This window comes from Panthera pardus, unplaced genomic scaffold, assembly GCF_024362965.1.
Source record: "Panthera pardus isolate Hobbes unplaced genomic scaffold, ASM2436296v1 HiC_scaffold_20, whole genome shotgun sequence".
NCBI lineage: Eukaryota > Metazoa > Chordata > Mammalia > Carnivora > Felidae > Panthera > Panthera pardus.
Window position 1 is genome coordinate 60702808 of NW_026526766.1, and position 23174 is coordinate 60725981.

Consider the following 23174-nt stretch of genomic DNA (forward strand, 5'->3'; position numbering starts at 1 on the left):
CAGCATGCCAGACAGAGCCCTGGCTGCCGGGCCTGCCAGCTCAAGGCATTTTCCACGCGGGCCTGATATCCCCCTCCCCTTAAGCATCACATCACCACCCTACAGAGTGCGCATAACAACCCCACTTTTCCAGATGTGAGAATCTAGGCTTAGACAGATTACATACCCCACTCAAGGTCACCCAGCAGGGAGACAACTGGTGTCTGACTGGAACCCAGGTCTGACCCACCCCAAAGCCCATGCTCTGAGGTTACCCTGTGCCCCCTTTCCGTGGCCTCCTGCATCTTCCCACCAACTAAGAAGCCTCATTCTCTCGACTTTGGGCCCTCTCACTCACAAAGTCATCAAGACGCACTTGAAAAATAAATGTAAAAGCTTCAACCCGCACCCTGAAACCAAGCACCCATCCCTTTGCTGCCACAAACAAGCTAATGTGAAATCTCTTTCAGGGAAGCTTTCTGAAGGGAATAAATTGATGATGAAAACATTATGCAGCTGACAATATTTAGTAATGATGCAAGCGGGGCTGCCCTATCTACAAATGTGTCTGTCTCCAAAGAGCCGGCTCTCTCCTGTCCCTTCTGAAAGAATATATCTGGAAGCAACAGAAACAGTGGGGAGAGGGCATGCCTCGATACAATTGCATTGCCGTGTCCATTTATGTGTGCCAGACAGGTACCCCAGACAACTTGAAATGTTAGGGCAAAGATGAGGGCGATGGGAATGTCATTCAGAAATAATTCCACACCGGGTTAGCTCTGCTCAGCCACCCAGCTTGCATCCTCCCGGGGCAGAGGGAGCCTCTCCGCTTGCAGCAGCCTGTGCGCACCGCCACCAACTGCCACCCGTTCCTTCACCTTTTATTTACAGCGCAGAGCAGGCTGGTTCATCAGTGAAGGTGGGGGGGAGGCGGGGAATAAGATGCAATCCAGATTTCTGCTCTTTCTCAGGGGACCAAAAAAAAAAGGGGGGGGGGGTCAGACAGGAAAGCAGCGGAGCCTAGACTGCATGGTCAGCGCGGCAGCATGAACCTCCTCTCTAAAGGTTCTGCACCTGGGCTGGAGCAGAAGCTCCCAGGGAGCTCCGGGAAGCCAGGGTCAAGCTCAGCTCCGGGCCAGGCTTTCTCGGCGCGGTGTTGAAGGCGCCAACAGAGCGCACTGCACAGGAAATCACTGCCCCCTTCAGGCCGCGTCTCACGGCGGCGGGAGCGTAGGGGCTCCCTCAGTCCGGAAAAACTCGCAAACCCGACCTCGCGAGGCGGGCGATCGCTCCTCCAGGCCCCCTCGGCGGACGCCGGCAGCCTTGCAGACGGCGAAGGTCCGCGCTGGGCTTCAGCCAGAACCCGAGCTGCGGGCGTGAGGAGGGGGCTTGGGATGCGAAGCTCTGGGCTCTGCGGCTCCCCTCGGAGGAGGCCGGGAGGGCCAGCCCGCTGCTGCGCTCCAAGTCCGTGCTTCAAGTCTGCGCCGGGAGAAACTGCGCCTGCAGTCGCAGAGCCAACAGCAGCGGCGCCGCCGGACACCCCCGCTCGACCGCAGCGAGACCTGCTCAGGGCACTCTCTGAGCAACTAAACCGAGGGGGAGTCTCCCCATTAAACCGCTCCGGCTGCAGGCAGCGCCGGGCACATTCAGGCAGCACCCTTCCAGAACCAGCGGCCCCACACCTGCCCGCGCGGTGCGGGCTCCGAGCCGCCAGCGCGCACCACGCGCCCAGCCCTCCTGCGCGCTCTGGCCCTTCGGGTCCCGGAGCCCTCCAGACCTCAAAGCGCGGCCGGGCTCTCCTGGGGGCCCGCGAGCAGGACTCGGCCTCTCTGGCCCCGGGTGGCCCAGTTTGCGGTCAATGCGCCTCTTCCTCCCACCCGGCAGTGCACATCCCCACCAACGGGACCTGGACAGGCAACCCCTGCAGGCCTTTTAGAGGGTCCAGTCCCCACGTTCGACACTCCTTCTCTGGTCAAAGGAAACCCCAGTCTTCTACCCACCTCCCCCACACCAACACACACATAGACAAAATCCCAGAGGAGAGGCTCAGCAAATCTTGGTACCAGCTGTGCCAGCCAAGCCCAGAAGGACTCCGGGGTGAGCACTGAGCACCAGCCCGCGGTGCCCTCGGCAGGCACGGGTAGCTCAATCGGGGCTCTGCCCAAGGGCCAAAGCTTCCCTCGGTTCCGCACTCCCTCACCCACCGCCCCCTACATCCCCGACGGCGCGGGCTGCCGGACACTCACCTCGGTGTCGTAGAGCCGCAGGTCGAGGAAGTAGGGGCGCAGGAGCGACTCGTTGCGGATCTGCTCTATGGCCAGTTCCACGGCGGGAAGCACGCCGCGCCCGATGCTGCCCTTGGCCACCTCCTTGGTGAGCGGCATGAGGCCCATGATGGAGAGCGGCGGGCTGCTGGGCGGCGGCCGGGGGGCACCCCGCGCCCAGCCCCAGGCCCCGGGCGCCAGCGGCAGCAGCAGCGGCAGCAGCAGGAGCAGCAGCAGGCGCGCGGGCGGCGGCGGCGGCGGCGGCGGCGGCCCGGGCTGCCCGGAGCTCCGCGGGGAAGCCATGCCGCGCCGCGGGCTGCGGGCGCCGGCTCACTCGGCCCGCATGGCCTGGCCCGGCCCGCCGCCCCGCGCCAAGCTCTCCCCGCGGCGCCCGCGCAATGGCGCCGGTCCCGGCCCCGGCCCCGGCCCCGGCTCCGGCTTGGGCTCCGGCTCCTGCTCGGCTCAGAACGGCCGCGGCGGCGGCGGCAGCGGCGGCGCCCGTGACGGATCAATCACGCCGGGAAGGGGTGGGAGCGAGCGGAGTGCGGGAGGCGGGGAGCGAGAGAGCAAACGCGGAGAGGGGGGCCGGCGTCTTCGCGCGCGCCTCTCTCCGGCGCGGCCACCGCGAACCAGGCCGCCTCCGCCCGCCCCCGTGCGCGCTCTGAGCCGCTCTCCCGCCGGGAGCCGCTCCGCGGCAGCCCCTGGAGCCTGGCCGGGGGAGGGCGGGCGGCAGGAAACGCGGGAGGCGAAGGCGAAGCTGCTCCGCGGCGGCTCGGGCCGCCTCCGGGGACGGGGACGGGCCGTGCGCGCCGGGGGAGGGGGAGGCGCTGGCGCAGGGGCGGCCGCGGGGAGGGCCGCCTTTCCTGCACACGCACACACGCGCCCCCGGCCCTCCGCCGCGCGGGCGGCCGATGTCCGCGGACCGCGGGGGACCCGAGCGCCCGGGGCACGGGGGTTGGGGGAACGTGGACTGCGTGCTGGTACGCGCAGTGGCCGCCGCCGCTCCGCCGAGCGCTCCCTGCACGGTGGTTTGGGACTGCTGCTCGGAGGTCTGACTGGGAAGGTCTGGGCTGACTGCGCGCCACGGAGGCGTCCTAAAGGCACCTGAAGCCTTATGCTCTTCTGTTCCGCGCGGGTGTCTGGAGAGGCCCTAACCGAGTCCGAAGGGGCGGCCAAAGATGCCACCGGCGCTCGAACATCCCTTGGTGCTAAGGTATCCGGCGCTTATGGCCTTGACTGAGAGTCCCCCACTTTCCCCACCAGACTGAAAAGCCGTCCCCTGCCAACCTCAGAAGAGACTAGGGTCCACACCTAGCGGGTGCTACCGCCCCCTCCAGGCATTTGACCTCCCCGCGTCCCCACTCCCAAAGGGCTCCGCCCAGCAACATCCCTCCGGGTGGGATCACCGCCCAGAGCAGATCCGTGCTCCCCTCGACTTGGCCCTCTCGGCTGGGTTGCCCTGGCTAACCTTACGCAAAGAAGTCCTGTGATCTGACCTAGCCCCTCCATGCTTGAAGAATAGGAATCGTAGGTCATTAAAATATAAAATCCCAAGGGGTGATTAATGAGGGGAGACAGTAGGACATCAAATGAGAAAACATCCTTGTGCTTGAACCAGCCATTGTGGACCATATCGACGACCTTGTAACAAGGTTGGCAGTTTAACCTTCACTGAACATTTCCTACATGCCTTATAATGTAATCCTCACAACAGCTCAATGAACTAAGTACTGTATTTATCATCCTCACTTTACAGGTGAATACACCGAGGCTCAGAGAGGTTCCAGCTTGTCCAAGTACACAGAGCTACCAAGGTAGGACCGGACCCCAGAGCAGGAGTTCTGTGCATAGTGCAGTGGGAGCCAGGATAGGGAACAACTTCCCCTATGGGAGGGGCGCTGCCCTGACTTTTGATTGTTCTGAACCTTCGTTCTCTTAGGTATGTGGTGAAGGAGTTGGACCAGATGATGTCCACAGCCTTGCTCTTCTGGAGTGAGGTAGGGACAGCCCTGAATCACAGGCTAGATTATCAGGAAGTATGAGGACAGAGAGGAGAGGCTGAGCCCAACTCCTCGAGAGTACCCTGGACAGCTCTGGGGAACCCAGGCCAAGTTCTCTCTGTCCCAACTCCTCTTTCTAGACTTCTGCAGACACCGCTCCTGAGCTGCACATAGCTGGAGGGTTTGCGTGGGCAGAGTTCACCAGAGCATCTCCACGAACACAACCAAAAACGGTCCAGATGACAGGTAATCTCGCTTAGCTGGTGTCTCACTTGACATGACAGATATCCTCCTCGTCATAGGTTCCAGGCATCTGCCCTTCCTCAACTTCTCAGTTCAGGTCTCTGAAGGAGCATTTTCCTGTTTTCCCTTAGTCATTTGTGTTTTCCTTGTAAGCCATGCCAATATGGATTATCCACTGACACCTACATCTGGGAATAAGTTGAAAGCTGGGATAACTTTGCTTGACATTTACTAAGTGGTTGAAGGCCCTGCCCGGCAACCTGCCTTTCAGCCCCCTCTGTCTCCACTTATGGGGTGACCTGGCCCCAAGACATGTGGCTGGGACCAGCCCTGACCTGAAGATCACCAGCTTCAACACTCTCCGTCGGCCTGGCTCCAGGCCAGGTTCTGATCTCATGCTTACTTTTAATGCCTGGGCATCCCTCTGGTTCCCAGATCCTACCCTGGCCTGTGTTTCAGTTTGGATAACTGGATTCCTGGCATGCTTCCTAGGTCTGAGTTTCTGCCTCGGTCACCAGCCTCGAGTCAATATCCCCCTACAGCTGGAGTCCAGCCTCTTGCTTTATAATAATCATTCATTCCTTCAGCAAATGTTTTACAGCATCTACTATGTGCTGGGCAGTGTCCTAGGAGCTGAGGAGGCAAGAATAAACAAGCCAAACTAAAATCCCCGCTCTCATAAAATTTACATTCTAGTGGAGAGAGAGAGAGAGAAATAATAAACAGAAATAGTAAGGAGATATCTTAGCATGTCAGCTTGTGAAAAGTGCTTTGGAGAACAAATAAAGCAGGAAAGAGGGTTGAAACTGACAGAGTGGGGCTACAATTTGAAACAGGGGGTCACAGAAGGACATACTGAGGTGACTCTTCAGCAAAAACCTCAAAGAGGTAAGTAAGCAAGACATGCAAAGAGTGTTCCAGGTGGAGGAACAGCAAGGCCAGAGGCTCTGAGACCGGAGTGTGCCTGGCATGTTCAAGGAACAGTCAGGAAGCTGGTGTGTCTGGAGCAGAGTGAGCAAAGGGAAAAGTGGCAGTACCCAAGGTCAAAGACAGGCCGGGATCAGGTAGGACCGATTGCACCTGATGAACTGGGGAACCACTGAGGGTATTGAGTGGAACAGTGACACGATCCGATGTATTTGAACAGGATCAATCTGGCTGCAGAGTGAAGAATCATTGACAAGCGAGGGAAGGTGAAAAAGGTGGAAGCAGGGAGATCAGCTAGGAGACTGATAATAAGCCACATATAGGGGCAGGAACCAGGGCGCAAACAGAAGCCATTTGGTTAATGTTCTTCTCATTATATTCTTAAAATTTTTTAATGTTTATTCATTTTTGAGAGACAGAGACAGAGCATGAGCGGGGGAGGGGCAGAGAGAGAGGGAGACACAGAATTGGAAGCAGGTTCCAGGCTCCGAGCTGTCAGCAGAGCCTGATGCGGGGCTCAAACCCACAAACACTGAGATCATGACCTGAGCCAAAGTCGGGCGCTCAACCGACTGAGCCACCCAGGTGCCCTTGTTCTTCTCATTATTAATGGAATAATATGCATCAGCAGATGCCAAGTCCTAGGACTGTGGGAAACACTGATTTACAGGCTCATCTACCTTACAAGGGACTCAGTAAAGACTTAAGAAAGCATCAGCCCAGGTCTGTATGGCTTAAATTCTCATCTTAGCAATACTTTCTCCCACTCCCTCTCCCTCCACACAAGAACCAGAAGCCAGTCTGCAAACCCTGGCTTAGAGGCTGGGGCTGCTTTGAAAGATGATGCCCATTCTCTTTCAGAGGATGTTGGGGGCTCCATGGTCCATCTGGCTGTCTTTGAGCAGGATCCCGACCCTGGGAGGATAACCAGGCTTCCCCCTGCTGTCTGTCCTTTTTCCAGGCAGGGCTGGACACCCCTTGCCACGCTGGTGCCAGCGGCAGGGATCTGCCATGTGGCAGCTGTCTCCTCCCAGGGACTGGCTCCAGTTTCCAGCACCCTGTTCCCAATCGATCCCATCATCCATGTCTGCCTCTGCTCTTGCTCCAACAGCAGGGAGTTCTTCTTGTACTTTTTTCTTCAAACAAAACCAAAAACCCCCCAAAACCATAAGCCATCTTACAAACATCTCTCATGTATTTCTTCTCTTTCCCCCATGTATTTCCTATTCGTGTTTACATTGAAGTGCTTCTTTCAACCAAGTAGCTCAGCTGGTTTTTTGTTTAAATACATTGTTTGTTTTCAGTTCTTTTTTTTAATGGATAAGTTATGAATGATGGCTCCAAAAAAGATTAGCTGAATGAATCTAAGTCGCTTTTCTCTTCTCACAAGGCATGTTTTTTAAACCGTAAAATTGGGTTTCAGGCATCAAATGTGGTCTGGTGACACAGTTCGAGTAATAATAATAGCTGCCATTTATTAAACACCTACCTACTCTGTGCCAGACACCTTGGTATGCATCATCTTAATCTTCACAACTGTCTGAAAAATAGGTGTTAGGATCCCAGTTTCACAAATTACAAGACTGAAGTCCAGATGGATTAAATACCATGCTTAATGATACTTGGCAGAGACAGTGACAGAGCCCAAACCCGGTCTGTCTGACCCCAAACTCCTGCACATTTCTCTACTCCACATGCCTCTCCTTGAAGATGCCCTTCTATGACTGAGAAGTTAATAGTCTTAAAGAACTAAAGAACGCCCCTGAGGCTCAACACCAGAAAAATGTAAAATGACTTGGCCAGGGTCCCTCACCAAAACAGAGATGAAGCTGGCCCTCCTCCTGAGGTGTCAGGGGACAGCATCTGGCCTGGGGAGAGTCTATGACTAAACCCTTCCGGAGTTGAGGCCGAACCTGGGGTTGACCAGAAGAGCCCGGAGCCACTCCTTCCACCCGTGTTCTTTGTCAGTTTGACAACAGAGGAAGGACGGACATATCGGCTTGTTCCATATCGGCTGGACAAGCCCCGAGCAGACATAGGCAGGCAGTTTAGTCATAACTGAGCATCTCCAAAAGGACACAGACTGGCGAGGGGGCCAAAAGCCCCCCTCATTTACAGGTTTCACAAACAATAAGATCCTTTACAAAGGGGGTTATCAATGAACAAGAGGTACAGTTTAGGAACAGAACCTTGGCCAGATGGGAAAGTTTCTGGTCTAACCACTCATCAAACTTTAGGAAGCAGGTAGTCCTGGGCTCAAAGTCTGGCTTACCAGTCATTAGTGGTGCAACTTTGGGGGAGTCGCTCACTCTCCTGACCTTCAGTTTCCTTGTCTGTGAAGTGAGAATAAACAATTCCTCTTTCACAGCAAGTTTATTGTGAAGATTAAATAGTTACAACAGCGAATGTACTTCGAGTACTCACGTGTGCCAGGCACTGTTCTGAGCATTTTTCATATCATTAACTCCCTTGGTAAGATAATGCATACGTGCATGTAAGGTACTTAACACAGTACTTAGCTCTTGTTAGGCATGCAACTAATAACAATTATAGTAATAATACCAGCAGATCAGTGGCAAGATCAGTGCTTCCTGAGGCTCCCATGCCGTTATTTGGTCTATGGCGGTTGTGTGCTCCACCAAAGTCAGCCTTGCTGTGGCATTCACTCTGGATCCCAGTCTGCTGCTGGAGTCTCTCCCTCATCCATGGTGTCCTTCACCAAAGACAGCTCACAAGTAATGCTTTGTACCACCCCCAACCAAGTCACCTCTTCCTCAGAGGGATGTCCCCAGGTTCCTCAACTTTCCCTGGCCACTAGTCTGCTCATGGTTTTCTTCGAGTGATGTCCAGAACTGACCACAAGCCCTCCATATGGACCAAGAAGCACACAGAATAACAGGAGCATCCCTCTGTGTTCAGGCCTCTGGGCTGCTGTCCTTGCAGTCTGGGGTCACCTGCATTTTGCTGGCAGCCACATCACACCGTGGTCCTCTAAGAGCCCCAGGTTTGCTCTCTGTGGACTTGTTGTTGTGCTGTTTCAGATGAACAGCAAGCCAGATCTCCCTGAGCCTGCTGACCAGCAGTTTAACGCAGGGGCCTGTGAACAGGGCCAAAACATTTCACTCGTGATTATGTCCCCATGTTCCAGACCGTTAAGGGCATCCAGATTAGTAGCCACGATTACGGGTGAGTGTGGCTGGGCTGGTTGGTGGTGAACCCACATCCATGCCTAGAGACCATCCATCCCTCTCTTCTCTGTGTGATCACACAGCATTTGTAAAACCAGGACTTCTAGAAAGCCACTGAGGGTCAACACCCAAATTCCATGTTGCTGACCTCACCCTTTTAGCCTCTCAGGACTCCCAGACTCGGTTGTGTCCCCCGCTCTCTGCACTCCCGTTCACTCATCTCCCAAAGGATGCTTAGTTGCTCTGCCTGGATCCCATCCACAGTTTCCCGCCCTGCCCTCACAGGCACTCCATGGGCTCACTGAATGCACCTAGGTGCCCCCTGAGATTCTCCTCATCTCTCCTTTCCCTTGTAATTATGCTCGCCCCACTATTTCTGTTTGCTGGTCATTCTCCACCAATACGTCTGGTGTGCCTCTGTCATAGGCCCAGAGGTGAGAAGGTTCTTCATTCTTTTCTTCATCTGCTCATACCTGCTCCAAGTGCACTGCGGGAAGCCTCTTGAGTGGACCGTGACTCATTCTGGCATTGGGTGGCTGCGTGTTCCTGCAGGCTCCTCCGTTCTAGACCCCTACTTCCAGTTTCTGTGTCCCGAACTGGGGGGTGTGGAGAGGGGGGTTAATTGTATCGAACCACAACATACAGGCAGAAAGTGCACAAATCTTAATTCACAGGTCAGTTTTCATAAAGTGAACACGCCCATATAAACAGCACCAAGAACCAGAACATGACCAGCACCCAGAAGCCCCCGTTGGGTCCCTGCCAGTCACTATCCTCCCTCAGGGTAACCGGTATCCTGACCGCTAACACTGTAGATTGGTCTGGGCCTTTTCTTGGTCTTGGTACAAAATGGAATCACCGCCTGTGTCCGCTTTTGTGTCTGGCTTCTCTCACTCAACGTTGCGTTTGTGAGATTTATCCATATTGTTGTGTGTGATTGTGGGTCTTTTGTTCTCATGGCCTTGTGGCCTTAGCCCTTCACAACCTGACTTGATCATGTAGATCCGTGTGGGGCCCCTTGGTTTTGTCTCCACCCGCCCCCGGCTGGGTCGGTTGCAAGTCTCACCTGTATCCCCACCTCTGGTCTCACCCTTCAACCTACCCTGCATTTACCCTGCCAGACAAACCTCTCCAACACTCGGCTCCAATCATGTCCTCACAGCTCAAAACATTCTATGGCTCCCTGTCATCTATGGGGCACTAACTCCCAAGACTGGGGTTATAGGCTACTGACAATCTGGCTTCAGTGGTCCCAGCTTCGCACCTGCTCTATCTCCCCATGCCTTCTAACTACTCAGGACGTATTGGCAGGTCCATAATCATGCCTGCCCTTTTCTGCCTCTGTAACTTTTGCTTGTGCTATTCCTTCAACCTGAATGTTCTTCCCACTCTTCCTCCCATTGGTGAAATCCTTCACGACTGAGATCAGATGTCACGTCCCTGTGATGCCTCCTCTACTCACCCAGCAGAAGTAATTGCTACCTTCTCCCAGCTCCCATGGTGAGGCTTGGCTCATGCTGAGAGGTATCACTTATCACTTCTTTAAAAGTTAATTACCACATTTCACCCATTCTGAGACCCACATTTGTATTCGTCTCTAGCATCAGGATGCACCTTGCCATTGATGGCATCTTATAATTGGCAGTATTTTTTCCTTTCTCAGTGATACATAAAATAATGGTGTCTTAGATTCGATGAAATACAGTTTTTTCATTTTTTATCTCAGCACATTCTAGAAAGAGTCTCTGACACCACACTGTGTTGTATAGTTAGTCTACCTCTCTGTGTCCTCTTCCACATGTGAGACCATAGGCACACACAAGCACACAATCTGGGTTTGTTGAATGAATAGGTGTGCATTTTTCATTATTACCTGAACGCCTTCTACATGTGTTTCTACAATGGGGAGAGGGTGTGCCGTGGGGAAGTCCCCTCCATGTGGCTCTTCATGAGGTTCGTCACAAAGGGCAGAGGATTACCCTTTCCTTCCAGGGTACGGAGGGCCAGGTGACAGTGGGGGAGTCTCACTTCCCTGGGGCTGGCACAGCTTGGAGGGGGAAGGCTACATATGATTAATTTAATGCCAAATCCTTAATCAGCAAAGCAAGCTTCAATTATGACATCCTTCCTATCGGGTAAATATGATTTGCTTTTCAAGGATCTTATTTATGGCCTGGTTTTCAGGAGCGCGCTGAGACAGGAAGCTGTACATCCTATCCTGCCAATCTTGCTCCAAGCTTTAAATAACAACAGTGAGCCTTTTCATTTGCCTTTTCCTAACAAAATCAGTTATTCCCTCTGCCCTATCCCCCAATCCAGCTCTATAGTATATTAAATAGCAAAGGACACAGGTAGGCCGGCATCTGGCTTTAGTGATATTTCGGTTACTCTTTGCCCTTTCCTTAACATTCCAGCTGTTCAAATTCCATAGCTGATTTTAGTAAACTCCAGCATGTTCTATCATTTTCCACGTGCTTCTAAAATTTGGAAATACAGTGTACGTCATCAGATGCTTTGGGATGATCGACTCGCTGTGATTAATGGTACCGTATCTTCCTGGTATTGCACCATCTTGCACAAGGAAGTATAAGATCTTCTGACTCCAGATGGACCTGTGCCTATGTTTGAAAGACTGGTTTGGGGGATGCCTGGGTGGCTCAGTCAGTTAAGCATCTGACTTGGGCCCAGGTCATTATCTCACAGTTCATGAGTTCAAGCCCCACATCGAGCTCTCTGCCATCAGCAAAGAGCCTGCTTCGGATCCTGTCCCCCTCTCTCTCTGACCCTCCCTCACTCACACTCTCTCTCTCAAAAATAAACAAACACTTAAAATAAATAAATAAAAGACTGGTTTGGAAGGAACTCTGCGCCTACGTTCATCAGGGATCCTGAACAGGCTAACAGCTTTATAGGATTTGTTCCAGTTTTAGATCAGCTTGATGAAGAATTCACTATATGTATCAGGTGTTGCTTTCTGTTGGATGGTTTTCTTGGGTATTTCAAGGGCATGGAGATTGCCAGGCCGATGAGCATGATAAAGTTCAATTGCATGGCCATCTGGACTTCCTTTGGGGAGTTTTTTTGATTGATATCTTTATTTTGTCAGGATCTTGGAAAGCACTTAATTCTTTTATACGATGTTCATTATCTTTTAGCAAATTAGATGCCTCTGGGAATTTTCTAAATTCCATCTTCTCCTTTAAAAGATGGATACAATCAGTTGCAATGTGAAAGAAACAAATAAAAAGTTTCTTGCTGTCAAGAGCAGTGACCTCTGGCTAATAGGACCGAAAGAGAGAAGTAATGGAAGGGTAAAAAGAGATTTATTTTTCACCTTCTATCCTTCTGTACTGTTTTTTTTTTTGTTTGTTTTTGTTTACTATGAGCATATATTTCTTTTATTAAAGAAAAAAAAAGCTTCCTGTACCACTTTGCTCTCTGTTTTATTATTGCTTTTGGTTCTATTTTTCTCCCTCTTATATTTTCATTTTGAGACGTTCAGCTAGAGGATGACTCAGTTCATTAAAAAAAATCCCAACAACAAAACAACAAAAAGATTGAAGAAAAACCCCACTACATTTGGTTTCTACTGTTTACTATCACTTTTCCTCTTCAATTTTCTTTTTATTTATGCTTTGATTTTTTTTCAATATTAGGGTTAATCTTATATTAGAAACAAAGTAAAACCCTTCAGTCTCTAAAACATAAACTTATCTGGGGAGAGTTAGGGACCCTGTGGAGAATCTGGGGATCCCCTTGGCAGAGGAAAGCACAGACACACAGCTTCAGAGATTGTACCCCCAGAATATCTCTTCAATACAATCTAGGGCACAATGTCCTTTCTATATATTATCTCATTAATTGGTCTCATTAATAATTCTGTAAGGCATTCTTATGCCCATTTTACAGAAGATAAAATGGAGTCTTAGGCTGAATGTCAAGCGAGCACAGGAGAAGTGACAAACTTTGGGGCTATAATTCTGGATTTAAGAGGCCAACCTGTCTTTTCTATCACACCATAGTTTAAGGTTAAGTGAACTGTTGATTTTCTAGCTTCTCCTATTGTTTCTGTTCCCTTTGTTAAAAGTGGATACCTGATGCCTCATTGCTTGTTTCTTTTAGCAAGATCCCCCGTGGCTTGCATGTTCTTCTATCTTATGCTGGTATGAGTCTCCAAGGGAGTCAGTTTGATTTATTGTCACCTTGGAGGTCCTCAAGAAACACCCCAGAAGGGTCATAGGACCTGGAGTTCAATGTTTCTCACTTCAGCACCCCTGTCGCGTAATGATGCAGACCCTAAGAGCAAGGAAGGGAGGTGGGGTGCAGGGAGGAGAAACAGAGGGAACCCAAGAAGGAGACATGGGGACTGCATTTTGTTCCCAGTGTGCTGGCACTTGGGAAGCTCCTTGGCCTCAGCTTCCTTCTTTTAAAATAGCGTGAATGATGATCATGGGTAATTTTAACAACTCCAAGAGCGTGCTGGGCTTTTACCAGGGGCTGCGCTCTGAGTTTGGCACTTTATAACTAGAAAAGGGCAGCGCTGGGATTCTAAGCCGGGTCTGAAAGCCTCCAGGGCCCTCTACCCTATTACCCTATGCTCTACTACCCCCACTATGATACCCCAACAGGTCCATTCTCCTGAAATGGCTGGCAGGAAGATCAAAGGGACGGGAAAGGAGAAATGCCACACCCTTCCAAATATCTTTTCTCTCTTTTTGTGAAAATTATTTCTTGCCAAAGTCTACATTTTTAATGTTCATGAAAATGATATTATGATCAATAAAAAATTAATGTTCTGTGTCTATTCTTAGGCATTTATTTGTCTCCCAATCCACAATGATAACATGAACTGACTTTGGAAGAAATATCACTCATTTGGGGGCATTTCCTCCCTACCTCACGTAACCAGAGTGTTACTAGGGCTTGCTGCTGTTACGGTATCTCTGTATACATGTGTTTGGAGGATTTAGCCAAGACAGAGCAGGACCAGCGTCCCTCATTGTGGAGATCTGATCAGCTTCCGTACTGGCTGCTTCCGGTCCCGACAGGCCAACCATCCCAGCTCTGTACCGCTGTGCACACGATACCCTCTGCCTGGAAAGCTTTTCCCTCTAACTCTAAACCACATCCAGTTTTCAGAGCCCACATTAAATTCCACCTCCTCCATGAAGTCTTCCCTGGTCACTCCTCCAAGGAGACAAGCCCTCTGCCTTCTGAGCGCTCAGCCCCTGTCTCCCACCGAGCACGTCCAACCTCCTCGCACCATCACTGCCAGTGCTCAAGACCCCTCGCCCACCAGGCTGCAGCTGTCTTTCTCTGCCTCCTCTTCAGCCCCACCCAGGGCCTGGCAGGTAGTAGGTCCTCGGAGGGCGTCTGTTGACATGCACTGATGATGCCCAAGACTCATCTTCACTTTTTCCTGCTCGGCTCTCAGAGTCCTCCTGGTCAGATTCATTGTCACTCCTTCTGGCCCTCCGTGTACCCTGTTCTCATTTTGTCCCCTCACTATTCACTTGACACTGCATGTTTTGGTAATCCACTGCTGCCATCACAAACCACTCCAAGATTCTGTGGCTTAAAATAGCAACCGTTTTGCTTATGACTATTATCTGAGCTGGGCTCAGCTGGGCAGTTCTGCTGGTCTTGCTGGTTGGTCACTCATGTGGCTGCATTCAGTTGGCAGGTTGGCCGTAGGCTGGGCTCAGCTGGGGACGCTGGCACATTTGGGATTCTCTGTCTTTCCAGTTAGTCTTGGAGACTCTCCCTTTCCACATGGCCTCTGTGCACAGTCTCTCCATGAGGCTTCCCCAGGAGGGTAGCCAGTTTTTTATGTGTCAGCTCAGGACTCTGAGAGGAAAAAGCAGAAACCCCAGGCTCTCTTATGGTTTAGGCCCAGAACAGAGACAATGTCACCTCCATCACATTTCATGGGGCAGTAAGTCACAGACCTAGCCCAGACTCAAGGGGAGAGGACTTCAAACCATCATAGACACCGAGAGACATAGTTCACTGGGGCCACCTACCCCATCGGTGTTCCCTGCCACCACTGCACACATCAGGGCTGTTTGACCTGTTTGACTCTGTGCCTGTCCTGTTCCCATGAGTGCACCCCTGGAGGGCAGGGGCTGTGTCCCCAGGGCCTGCACAGTGCCTGGCACAGAGTGAAGAACTTAGTAGAACTTAGTAGAAATTCCCCAAACGGGGTCAGGAAACCTGGGCTCTGGATGAGTTGCCACAGCAAGACCGTGGGTATCCCTGACCCTCTCCAGACCTCAGTTTCCCCATCTATACCAAGAGAGGTTAAACAGATCTTTAAGATCTTTTGAGTGTAGCTGACATTCCGTGATTCCAGTGGGCACGGTACTGGCCATGGGCCACATGTCACGTCTGGCTGTTCCCTGGACAGGCTGTTTTTAGGCCTCTGCTCTTCACACATTATGCTTTCTGCCTGTACAATCATATTCTTTTCCCGCTCATCTTTTCAAGGCATAATGTACATTTTTAACCTCATTTGCAGAGGTTGAGTTAACGACTTCCTCGGCTCAAGACACATTCATCATTCGTTCATTCCATGCAACGCCCTTCTGCTTTGTTTTCCGCTTCATCCTTGGTCCCCATTCCTCCCCCACCCCCCAACATGGTCACCCCTTCAATGTGCTTACATGTCACATGTTACCTACCCTTGTACAATATCCGTCCCTCTGGCAATGGGTGGCCACGCCCCCTCCACCTCTCCATTTTCACAAACACTGTAGACCGACATTCTTAGACATCTCTCCTTGTGCACCTGCAGGGCAGTGGCTCTAAAGTGCATACCTAGGATTTGGGACTGCGCGGATCCTGGGATGTGAATCAGTCTAACCAGGCAACAGAATCAGCTTGAGTGTTTAAAACACAGGGACTTGCATGCAGGGAATTGGTTACTTGGAGAATGGAAAGGCTGAGAAGCTACATGGGGACAGTGAAGCAGCCAGAAATTAGCAACAGTGGAGAAGTGCTACAGGAGGACCAGAGAGGGGAGGGGTTATCTGGTAAATCTGGAATCATAACTCACCAGTCCTGGTCCCTTGGAAGGAGGCACAGCTGCTGCTTGGAGATGCCACCTGCGGCTGAGGAGAGGACGAGAGATACCCTGGTTTCTCCCTTCTGTCCTCCAACTTCCTGTCAGTGCCTCTTAGTGGGAGCCAGCTGACAAGGAACTTGGAAAACACCGCCTGCAGGGACCAGAGCCACTCAATACAGAGCGACGCAGCAGCAGAGGACAAGGAACACGTATCTCAGGGCACACAGCCTGGGGCCGGCTCCGCAGTGGGCACATACCCAATGTCACGAAAACCTGCCAGACTGCTCTCCAGATGGCTGTGCCGCTTCACACAGCCCACATCCTTAACAACACTTAGCATTATCCAACTTTCTCATTTTTTAAATTGATGGGTAAGAAATTGAATCTTGCTGTTGTAGTTTGGGTTTTTCTCAATGACCGGTGAGGTTGAGCATCTCTGCATGTATTTATACGAGTTTCTGCTTCTGTGAAATGGCTTCTTCCTGGTTTGCAAATAGTTCCTGTATAAATCTAGCTCTTAGCCCCTTGTGAGCCCCTTGTCAGATTTAGGCATTGAAAATATCTCTTCCCTCTGTATCAGCTTTGTGACCTTCATTTAGAAAGAAAACTTTAACCTGGGTGGCTCAGTCGGTTAAGCATCTAACTCTTGGCTTCGGCTCAGGTCATAATCTCACGGTTTGTGAGTTCGAGCCCCACGTTCGGCTCTGTGCTGACAGTGTGGAGTCTGCTTGGGATTCTCTCTCTCCCTCTCTCTCTCTCTCTGCCCTTCTCCCATTCGCTCTCTCTCTTAAAAATAAATAAATGAACTTAAAAGAAATTTTTAAAGAAATCTTTAGGGGGGCATGGGTGGCTCAGTTGGTTAAGCGTCCAGCTTCAGCTCAGGTCATGATCTTTCAGTTTGTGAGTTTGAGCCCCACGTTGGGCTCTGTGCTGACAGGCTTGGAGCCTGCTTCAGATTCTGTGTCTCCCTATCTCTCTCTCTGCACCCCACCCCCCACCCAGGTTGTGCTCTGTCCTCCCACCCCTCTCAAAAATAAACATTAAAAAAATTTTTAATGAAAAGAAATCTTCAGTTTTGATGTAGTTAAACCTACAATTTGCCAGTGCTATCACCGTGGGTGGGTCATGTCCCCTGGCTGTGCCGTGCTGTAATTCTCTAAGTGTGCAACTGCAGAGAGAGGGCAAGAAGCTTGGTCTTTTCTCCAGGTTCCCTCCATGGCCCAGTTTTGAGCTATTGTCTCAGGGAGATGTTCTCTGCTCTGTTCCCAGGCTGCGTATTCACCACTAAAGAAACCTTTGTTTTCTGGGTGTCAGCTTCCCAGAGAACATACTAGACATTGTCTTCACAAACAACACCACAGTTGCAAATAGCAAGGCAGAATATGAAGGAAAGACACATGCAACAAAATTGGTTTCCAAACCAGGCCCCTGTCAGGAAACTGTAAGGAAAGGAAGTAAATAGAAAATTGAAAGTTGGCATTTCTCAGTTCTCACTTTTCTCAGGTGCCGTGTCTCGAGGAAATATATGCATCTCAAGTTCATTTCCATTCCCCTCATTTCATCAAAGTATTCAGAAAGCTGTACATGGTTGCGAGGAGACAGAAGGAGCTTTGGATACATGTCGGACAGACCCCACTCCAGCATGTGGCCACTCTGAGGTTTCCCGTAAGTCACCCCACTGCTTTGAGCTCAGGTTCCCCCAACGTGGAAAATGACATTTACCATGGATACCTTTCCAAAGAAGCTTTAGAGAGTGGAAATGAAGTGTTTGCATTTTTTAAAGATCTTTCTTTAGTGATAGAGATTTTTTTTTAAGTTTATTTATTTATTTTGAGAGAGATAGTGCACAGGAGGGACAAAGAGACAGAGGAGAGAAAGAGAAAGAGAGAGAGAAAGAGAAAGAGAAAGAGAAAGAGAAAGAGAGAGAGAGAGAGAGAGAGAGAGAGGGAGAGAGAGAGACCCAAGCAGGCTCTGTGCTGCCAGTACAGAGCTCGATGTGGGACTCGAACTCACGAATGAATCAGGAGATCATGACCTGAGCTGAAATCAAGAGTCAGATGCTTAACTGACTGAGCCATCCAGGTGCCCCTGCAATTATAGATTTTTAAAGCACCTACTGTGTGCTAGGCACTAAGGTTTCTTTTTTTCATTTAATTTTCCCAGCCATCACAGGAAGAGAAATTTAGTACCTCCATCTTACAGATGACAAGACTGAGAGTCAGGGGTGCAGAGAGGTTAAGTCAGTTCCCAGGCTTAAACAACTAGGATTGCTATGCCCTTGCCCTTAGTTGGACCGGAAACTGTCGGAGGAGGTCACCAACGGGACATGAGCGCTGGTTGACCTGGGTGCTGGACCCCAACACAAGAGGCTCCCCGTCCCTCCCCTGTCCTTGCACTGCGGGTTCCTCTTGCCTTCCCTGCTCCCAGGGGCTGCCCCAAGGACATGGCCTTGGGATAGCAAGGTGGTGTTAAGACCATCTGGCTGTATACATGACTTAACCCAGTTAAGGCCTCTGAATAAACTTTTAAGAGGTGGTGGGTGGGTGTGGAGATCTACTCGTCTTGCGGCGTCCAAGACAAGCCTCTTATGTAAGTTCTCTTGCTTATCAAACCTGCCACCTACCCATCTGGAGGGGCCTGCCTCTTCCTCTTCCTTCCTTCCTCTCCCTGCCCTCCACATACAGGGCGCATTTCAGATCACACCCGGGAAGCTGCCAAAGAGCCTGCAAAACAACAGAAACATGGAGCTGTCTGGGATGGGGGCTTTGGCTCTTCCATCAGACATTTCTCAAGTTCTTTCAGGCCAAAAAGTTAACTCCTGGGAAATATGAAAGAGCCACAGCCCCCCTCTTCCTGCCCTGGGAACCCAAATGCAGATGGTGCAGCCCAGAGCTTCCCTCCCCTCCCCCGGCTCAGGCACTCTTGTAGCCCTGGCAGCCCCAGGGATCCCCTGCTGAGACTTGGGGGCTCCCTTGAGATGGCAGTGAGGTGGTTCCTATGGCTCCGAGCAAGCGGGAAAAGGGTGGGAAGACTTCGCCTACCCCAAGGGACAGAAGGTGAGTGACAGCCCCTAGGAGTGAAGCTTCTCATTAATACAGCGGGATCCAGAAAAACCAAGGCCATCCCCGGGAGTGAGGTTTTTCCCTTAGGCCTGTGGGGCCAGATGTCCCAGGTCCCCAGCCCCTGCTCCACTGCCAGGAGATGATGCTACCTGCCGACACAGGACAGAGGGGCTTGAGGGAAGAACCTGGAGGTCTGAGGGTGAGGCAGGGTGACTTGGGGTAAACACAGCCATAGGCATGCTCTGTGTCATTGCTACCTCTGGGTGTCACCTGCCAGCTTAGGCTAAGGGTCCTGGGGCTATGACTGGGGACAGTGGTCTCAGATGTCCCTCGCTCCTTGAGGCTGGATAGCGACTATTTCCAGCCAAGCCCCATTCATGGGAAATTCCCAGGACCCAGCCAGCAAGGAGCTGAAGGGCCAATGCTGATGCTTCTCAACTTGGGTCCATGCCAGCTGTTGAACAAAGTATCAGGCTGGCTCTAGGAGCAGTGGGTCTTCTTTCCTTTCTTAAAAAGTGATTAGCAAGTCACAGAATGTCAGAGCCGGAAGGGACCTCAGAGGTGGTCACGTGGGATCTGCCTCACAGTGCACCCAGGAAAACAGGCTCAGAGAGAGTAAGCCAATCTACACAGCAGCAGCCACCCTGGGTACATTTCCAGCAGAGAATGATTCTCAGCTCAAATGATTCCTGGCGCAAGTCCCCCCTCCCCGCCATGAAAAAAACCTTCGTCCCTAGACCTCTGCTGAATTTGGAGCCGCCAACGAAAGCTGGGTAGTCCTCTAGATTTTGAAAACTCAAAGGAATCACCCTCTTGTTTTTAAAATTTCACCCTGATTCACTTGGGCTCATGTGGTCTACAAAAATCTTGTTGTTCCCAACAAAGAAACAATGGCTTCCTGAGTCGAATCCCTGGGAGGTGCAGGACTCAAGAAACGCTCTGCTTCTCATCTTGCAGAGCCCATGGGGAACCAGAGAAATCCCCAGTCTCATGTTTCCCAGGGAGCAACATGACAATGCTGGAGCAAATACCAAAGGAAGCAGCGATTGGCGAAGAGGAAAAATGCTGACTTTATCATTGAGACACTTAGATGCAAGTTTCAGTTTTGTCACTGATTTGCTGTGTGACCTTGGGCAGGCACCATCCCATTCTGGGCCTGTTTTCTCTCTCATAATTTGGAAGGGAGGTGAGATCCTCTCTAAGCACCCTTCCAGGGTCAGCTCTGCCTGGGGTTCCAGCCCCTACCCCCTCCACTGCTGCCATCTCCAGCCTTCCCTCCGTGCTTGCAAAGCCTAGGAGGGGTGGGAAAGCATCTCCCAGCATCTTTTCTTTCTGTTTAAGTTCAGATTTACTAAGTGACTTTTCCACATTTTTTCTTTTTTTTGGAAGTGACAGCTAATGGATAAGGAGTTCCTTAGGTGCTTTGTCTGGATCTGACCAGGGAAATCAGCAGAAAGACAATATCTAGATTGCTCCGGGCTGACATTACTGCTACAGGATGATGTTAATTCTGCTGTTTACAGAAATAAGTCCAGTGTGAGTTGAGGCTTTTTGGTGTTTAAAACCAGATGGTATTTCCTGCCTTGATCAGCCTCGGAGCTTTGGTTCCCATGACAACCCCTAAGTTCCACCTACTGCAACTTCCCCGTTCTCCAAGCTGCTTCCTCTTCCACCATTGTGCCAGGGTCCCTGGAGAATAAAGCCAGTAAGCGGCATGTGCATAGCACTTTACAGTTTACAACACACTCCAGTACTTATGGTCTCGTTTACTCCTCGCCAGGGCCTTGCCAGACAGCATTTGCTTTTCTCTCCATTTTACAGACAGGAAAACCAAGGCCTCAGAGATGAGCTCATCTGTCTTCTCAGCCCACAGACGTGTCAGCAGGACTCAAACCTAGGCTTTATGGCTTTGAAACTCATGTGGGGTCTGCTTCGCCAGGATGGATATGAAGGCCCTGGCCTGCAGACTTTCTACTTGCTTAGGGTTTCTAAGCGGTGAATCCTATACCTATATTGGGTCGAGATCAAGTTGTGGCATCTCTAGGCAAGTTAACTTCTCTGTGCCTCATTTTCCTCATCTAAAATGGAGTAGTAATAATGATACTTCCAGATGGCTGAGGGGATTCAATTAGTATGTGTGTAAAAGCACAATCAGGGGTGCCTGGGTGGCTCAGTCGGTTGAGCGACCAACTTCAGCTCAGGTCATGATCTCGTGGTTTGTGAGTTCGAGCCCCACGTCGGGCTCTGTGCTGACAACTCAGAGCCTGGAGCCTGCTTTGGATTCTGTGTCTTCCTCTCTCTCTGCCCCTCCCCTACTCATGCTCTCTCAGAAATAAACATTAAAAAATTTTTTTAAAAAAAGCACAATCAGCGCTTACTGGATTCAGTAGGTGTGAGAAGCCTGGGTTCTACTCTAAACATCATGTGACCTTCAGCAGATCATTTTGCTTGCTGGAGCCAGTTTCCCTCTCTGTGTAAAAGATGACAGCGTCTCAGCGTTCATGCAGATGTTGTGCATGAAATTAATGCATGGAAGGGTACTTGGAGAGCGCCCTCTCTCACACTACAGCATGTGCACACATCCCCTGGGGGGCCTTGTGAAGATCAGGTTTGGGCTCAGTAATGTGGGGCACACCTGAATTTCTCACCAGCATCCAAAGGATGTCAAGCCTACTGGTCCAAGGACCAGACTTTGAGTAGCAAGGCTGTAGCTTCCAAGAAAACACCATCCAAGTGTTACTACCAATCAACCATATAGACAGCCATGGCCATAGGCCTCCAGTTATAAGCCCAAAAACTCAGGAAGTTTGGAGAGTTCACTGGGAGCATCAGCAGGAGCCCATCTGGAGAGTTTTCCAAGGTGGGAGATTTCCATCAGGAGAAGGACTCCCCAGGCCCCCCAGGCCCAGGACTCTGTATCCTGGAACCCCTCAGAGCTCTGGAGAAAGCTATACCCGATCTTAGGGCTCTCAGTAGAGGATGTAAAACTGTAAATGTGTCACATCTTGCACATCAGAATATACTCATTGATAATGACTTATGCAGTTCTTTAAAAAGAAAAATAAACTTAAATTAAAAAAGGCAAGGTGGCCTAGGAATGCTAAGTGATCCACGTACGAGCACACGGTAGAATGTGGATCAAAGTAGAGCTATTACACAGGTCTAAAGAACACAGTCTGCACCTTGTGCTTTTGTGTCCAATTCTTTGTTCTGTATTCTTCCTTATGTAATTGCAGATTGTAAACTCAATTATGTGCACGAAGTTCACTGCTTGGCAATAAACAAATGTTTTCCATTCATGCCTGCAATTCATTTGGTTGGGTGCATCCCAGGCCCTTGTTGCAGGTCCCTAAGCCAGCTCCTCTGACAGCTACCCGCTCAGGGTACGTTCATGTGGCAGGAGCACAATATTCCCCACACTGTGGCTGCTGCAAGGCTCCCTGCACCCTGACCCCCAAGGAACAGAGAGAAAGATGAACACTTACAAGTGGCTGCTGTCCCTTGAGCACTCAACCTGTGCCAGGCACTGTGCTGAGCACTTGACTTGGAATAGCTCAGTTAATCCTCACACTGCCCTGAGAGCCAGGATTTTTATCACCCCTCGTGGATCATAAACTCCACGAAGGCGGCGACTTTGCTTTGCCCCCCTCAGTGCATCCCCGGTGCCTGTGACGGTGTTCCATCAGTGTCTGCCGAGGGAGCGTGTCAGCTCTCCTTCCAACAAGGAGGAAACAGAGCTTTGCTTACCTAAGACTCCCACCACCCACACTACCCCCCCCCCCATCCCCCACCCCAGCCTGTGGCCCCAGCTGCCCTGGGGGGCATTCTCTCAGAGGATTCTGACTCAGGTTCTTAATCACTGTCCCTTGTGAGAAGTTACTAAAATCAGTTTGCCCTGAGGTCACCTCACAGATGAAGCCAACCTACAGAAGCGGCAGTGACGGTGCTGACATCCTTCTTCGTGGCTGAGGTTCCCCTCCACGCACACAAGGCCTCCCCCATTTATAAAGTCCCTGCTCGCAGTCTGGGAGCAGACTCTGAGTGGAGATTAGCCTGTGGCGTGTGGTTTAGGGGCTGTCTTGGGAGGACCCCTGGTGGCAGGGCAGGGACATGTGGGACTGGGCAGGGGGAGGTTGGGGCGCAGGGTTGGTGGGTGCTGCAGTGGGATAAGTGGGAGCTCACGGGCCTGGGTCCCTCGGAGGCATCAACTCAACAGCTGAAGAAGTCCTTCATCCAGTGGGTGTCCATGCCAACGCAGAAGGGCTTCTGAAAACACCCATCTGCGACTCAAAGGGAGTGTTTCTGATTGTGAGGAAAGTAGAGACAATTATTCAACTGAAAGAGCTGTGAGCAAGTGAAGCAGAGAAGCTCTGAGACCCTTGGGGAAAAGAAATGAGAGCCGGAGAAGGGGCAAGCAGCCTGGAGCACATGAGGTGACCTGGCGCCTG

The 23174-nt window shown here is 51.1% G+C and overlaps 2 protein-coding genes across 16 annotated transcripts in view; both read right to left on the minus strand.

The window, feature by feature from the left end:
* GABBR2 (gamma-aminobutyric acid type B receptor subunit 2) overlaps positions 1 to 2658 on the minus strand; it is a 349708-nt gene extending 347050 nt beyond the window's left edge. The window contains exon 1 of the mRNA XM_019454378.2: positions 2226 to 2658. Coding sequence (XP_019309923.1) covers positions 2226 to 2546 — 321 coding nt within the window. The 5' untranslated portion in view covers positions 2547 to 2658. The remainder of the gene's footprint in view (positions 1 to 2225) is intronic.
* Positions 2659 to 7767: 5109 nt separating this feature from the next.
* Positions 7768 to 23174, minus strand: part of ANKS6 (ankyrin repeat and sterile alpha motif domain containing 6) — a 68289-nt gene continuing 52882 nt past the window's right edge. For 2 of the 15 annotated variants that reach the window (XR_008424275.1, XR_008424261.1), the window contains exons 16-20: positions 22236 to 23028; positions 21105 to 21192; positions 18288 to 18387; positions 15282 to 15815; positions 7768 to 9197 (exon numbers count right to left, since the gene is read on the minus strand). The gene's annotated coding sequence lies outside the window, so the exon portion shown is untranslated. Of the gene's footprint in view, positions 9198 to 13394; positions 14449 to 15281; positions 15816 to 18287; positions 18388 to 21104; positions 21193 to 22235; positions 23029 to 23174 lie in introns of those variants that run through there. The other 13 variants (XR_008424268.1, XR_008424271.1, XR_008424262.1 and 10 more) reach the window with 13 other exon arrangements.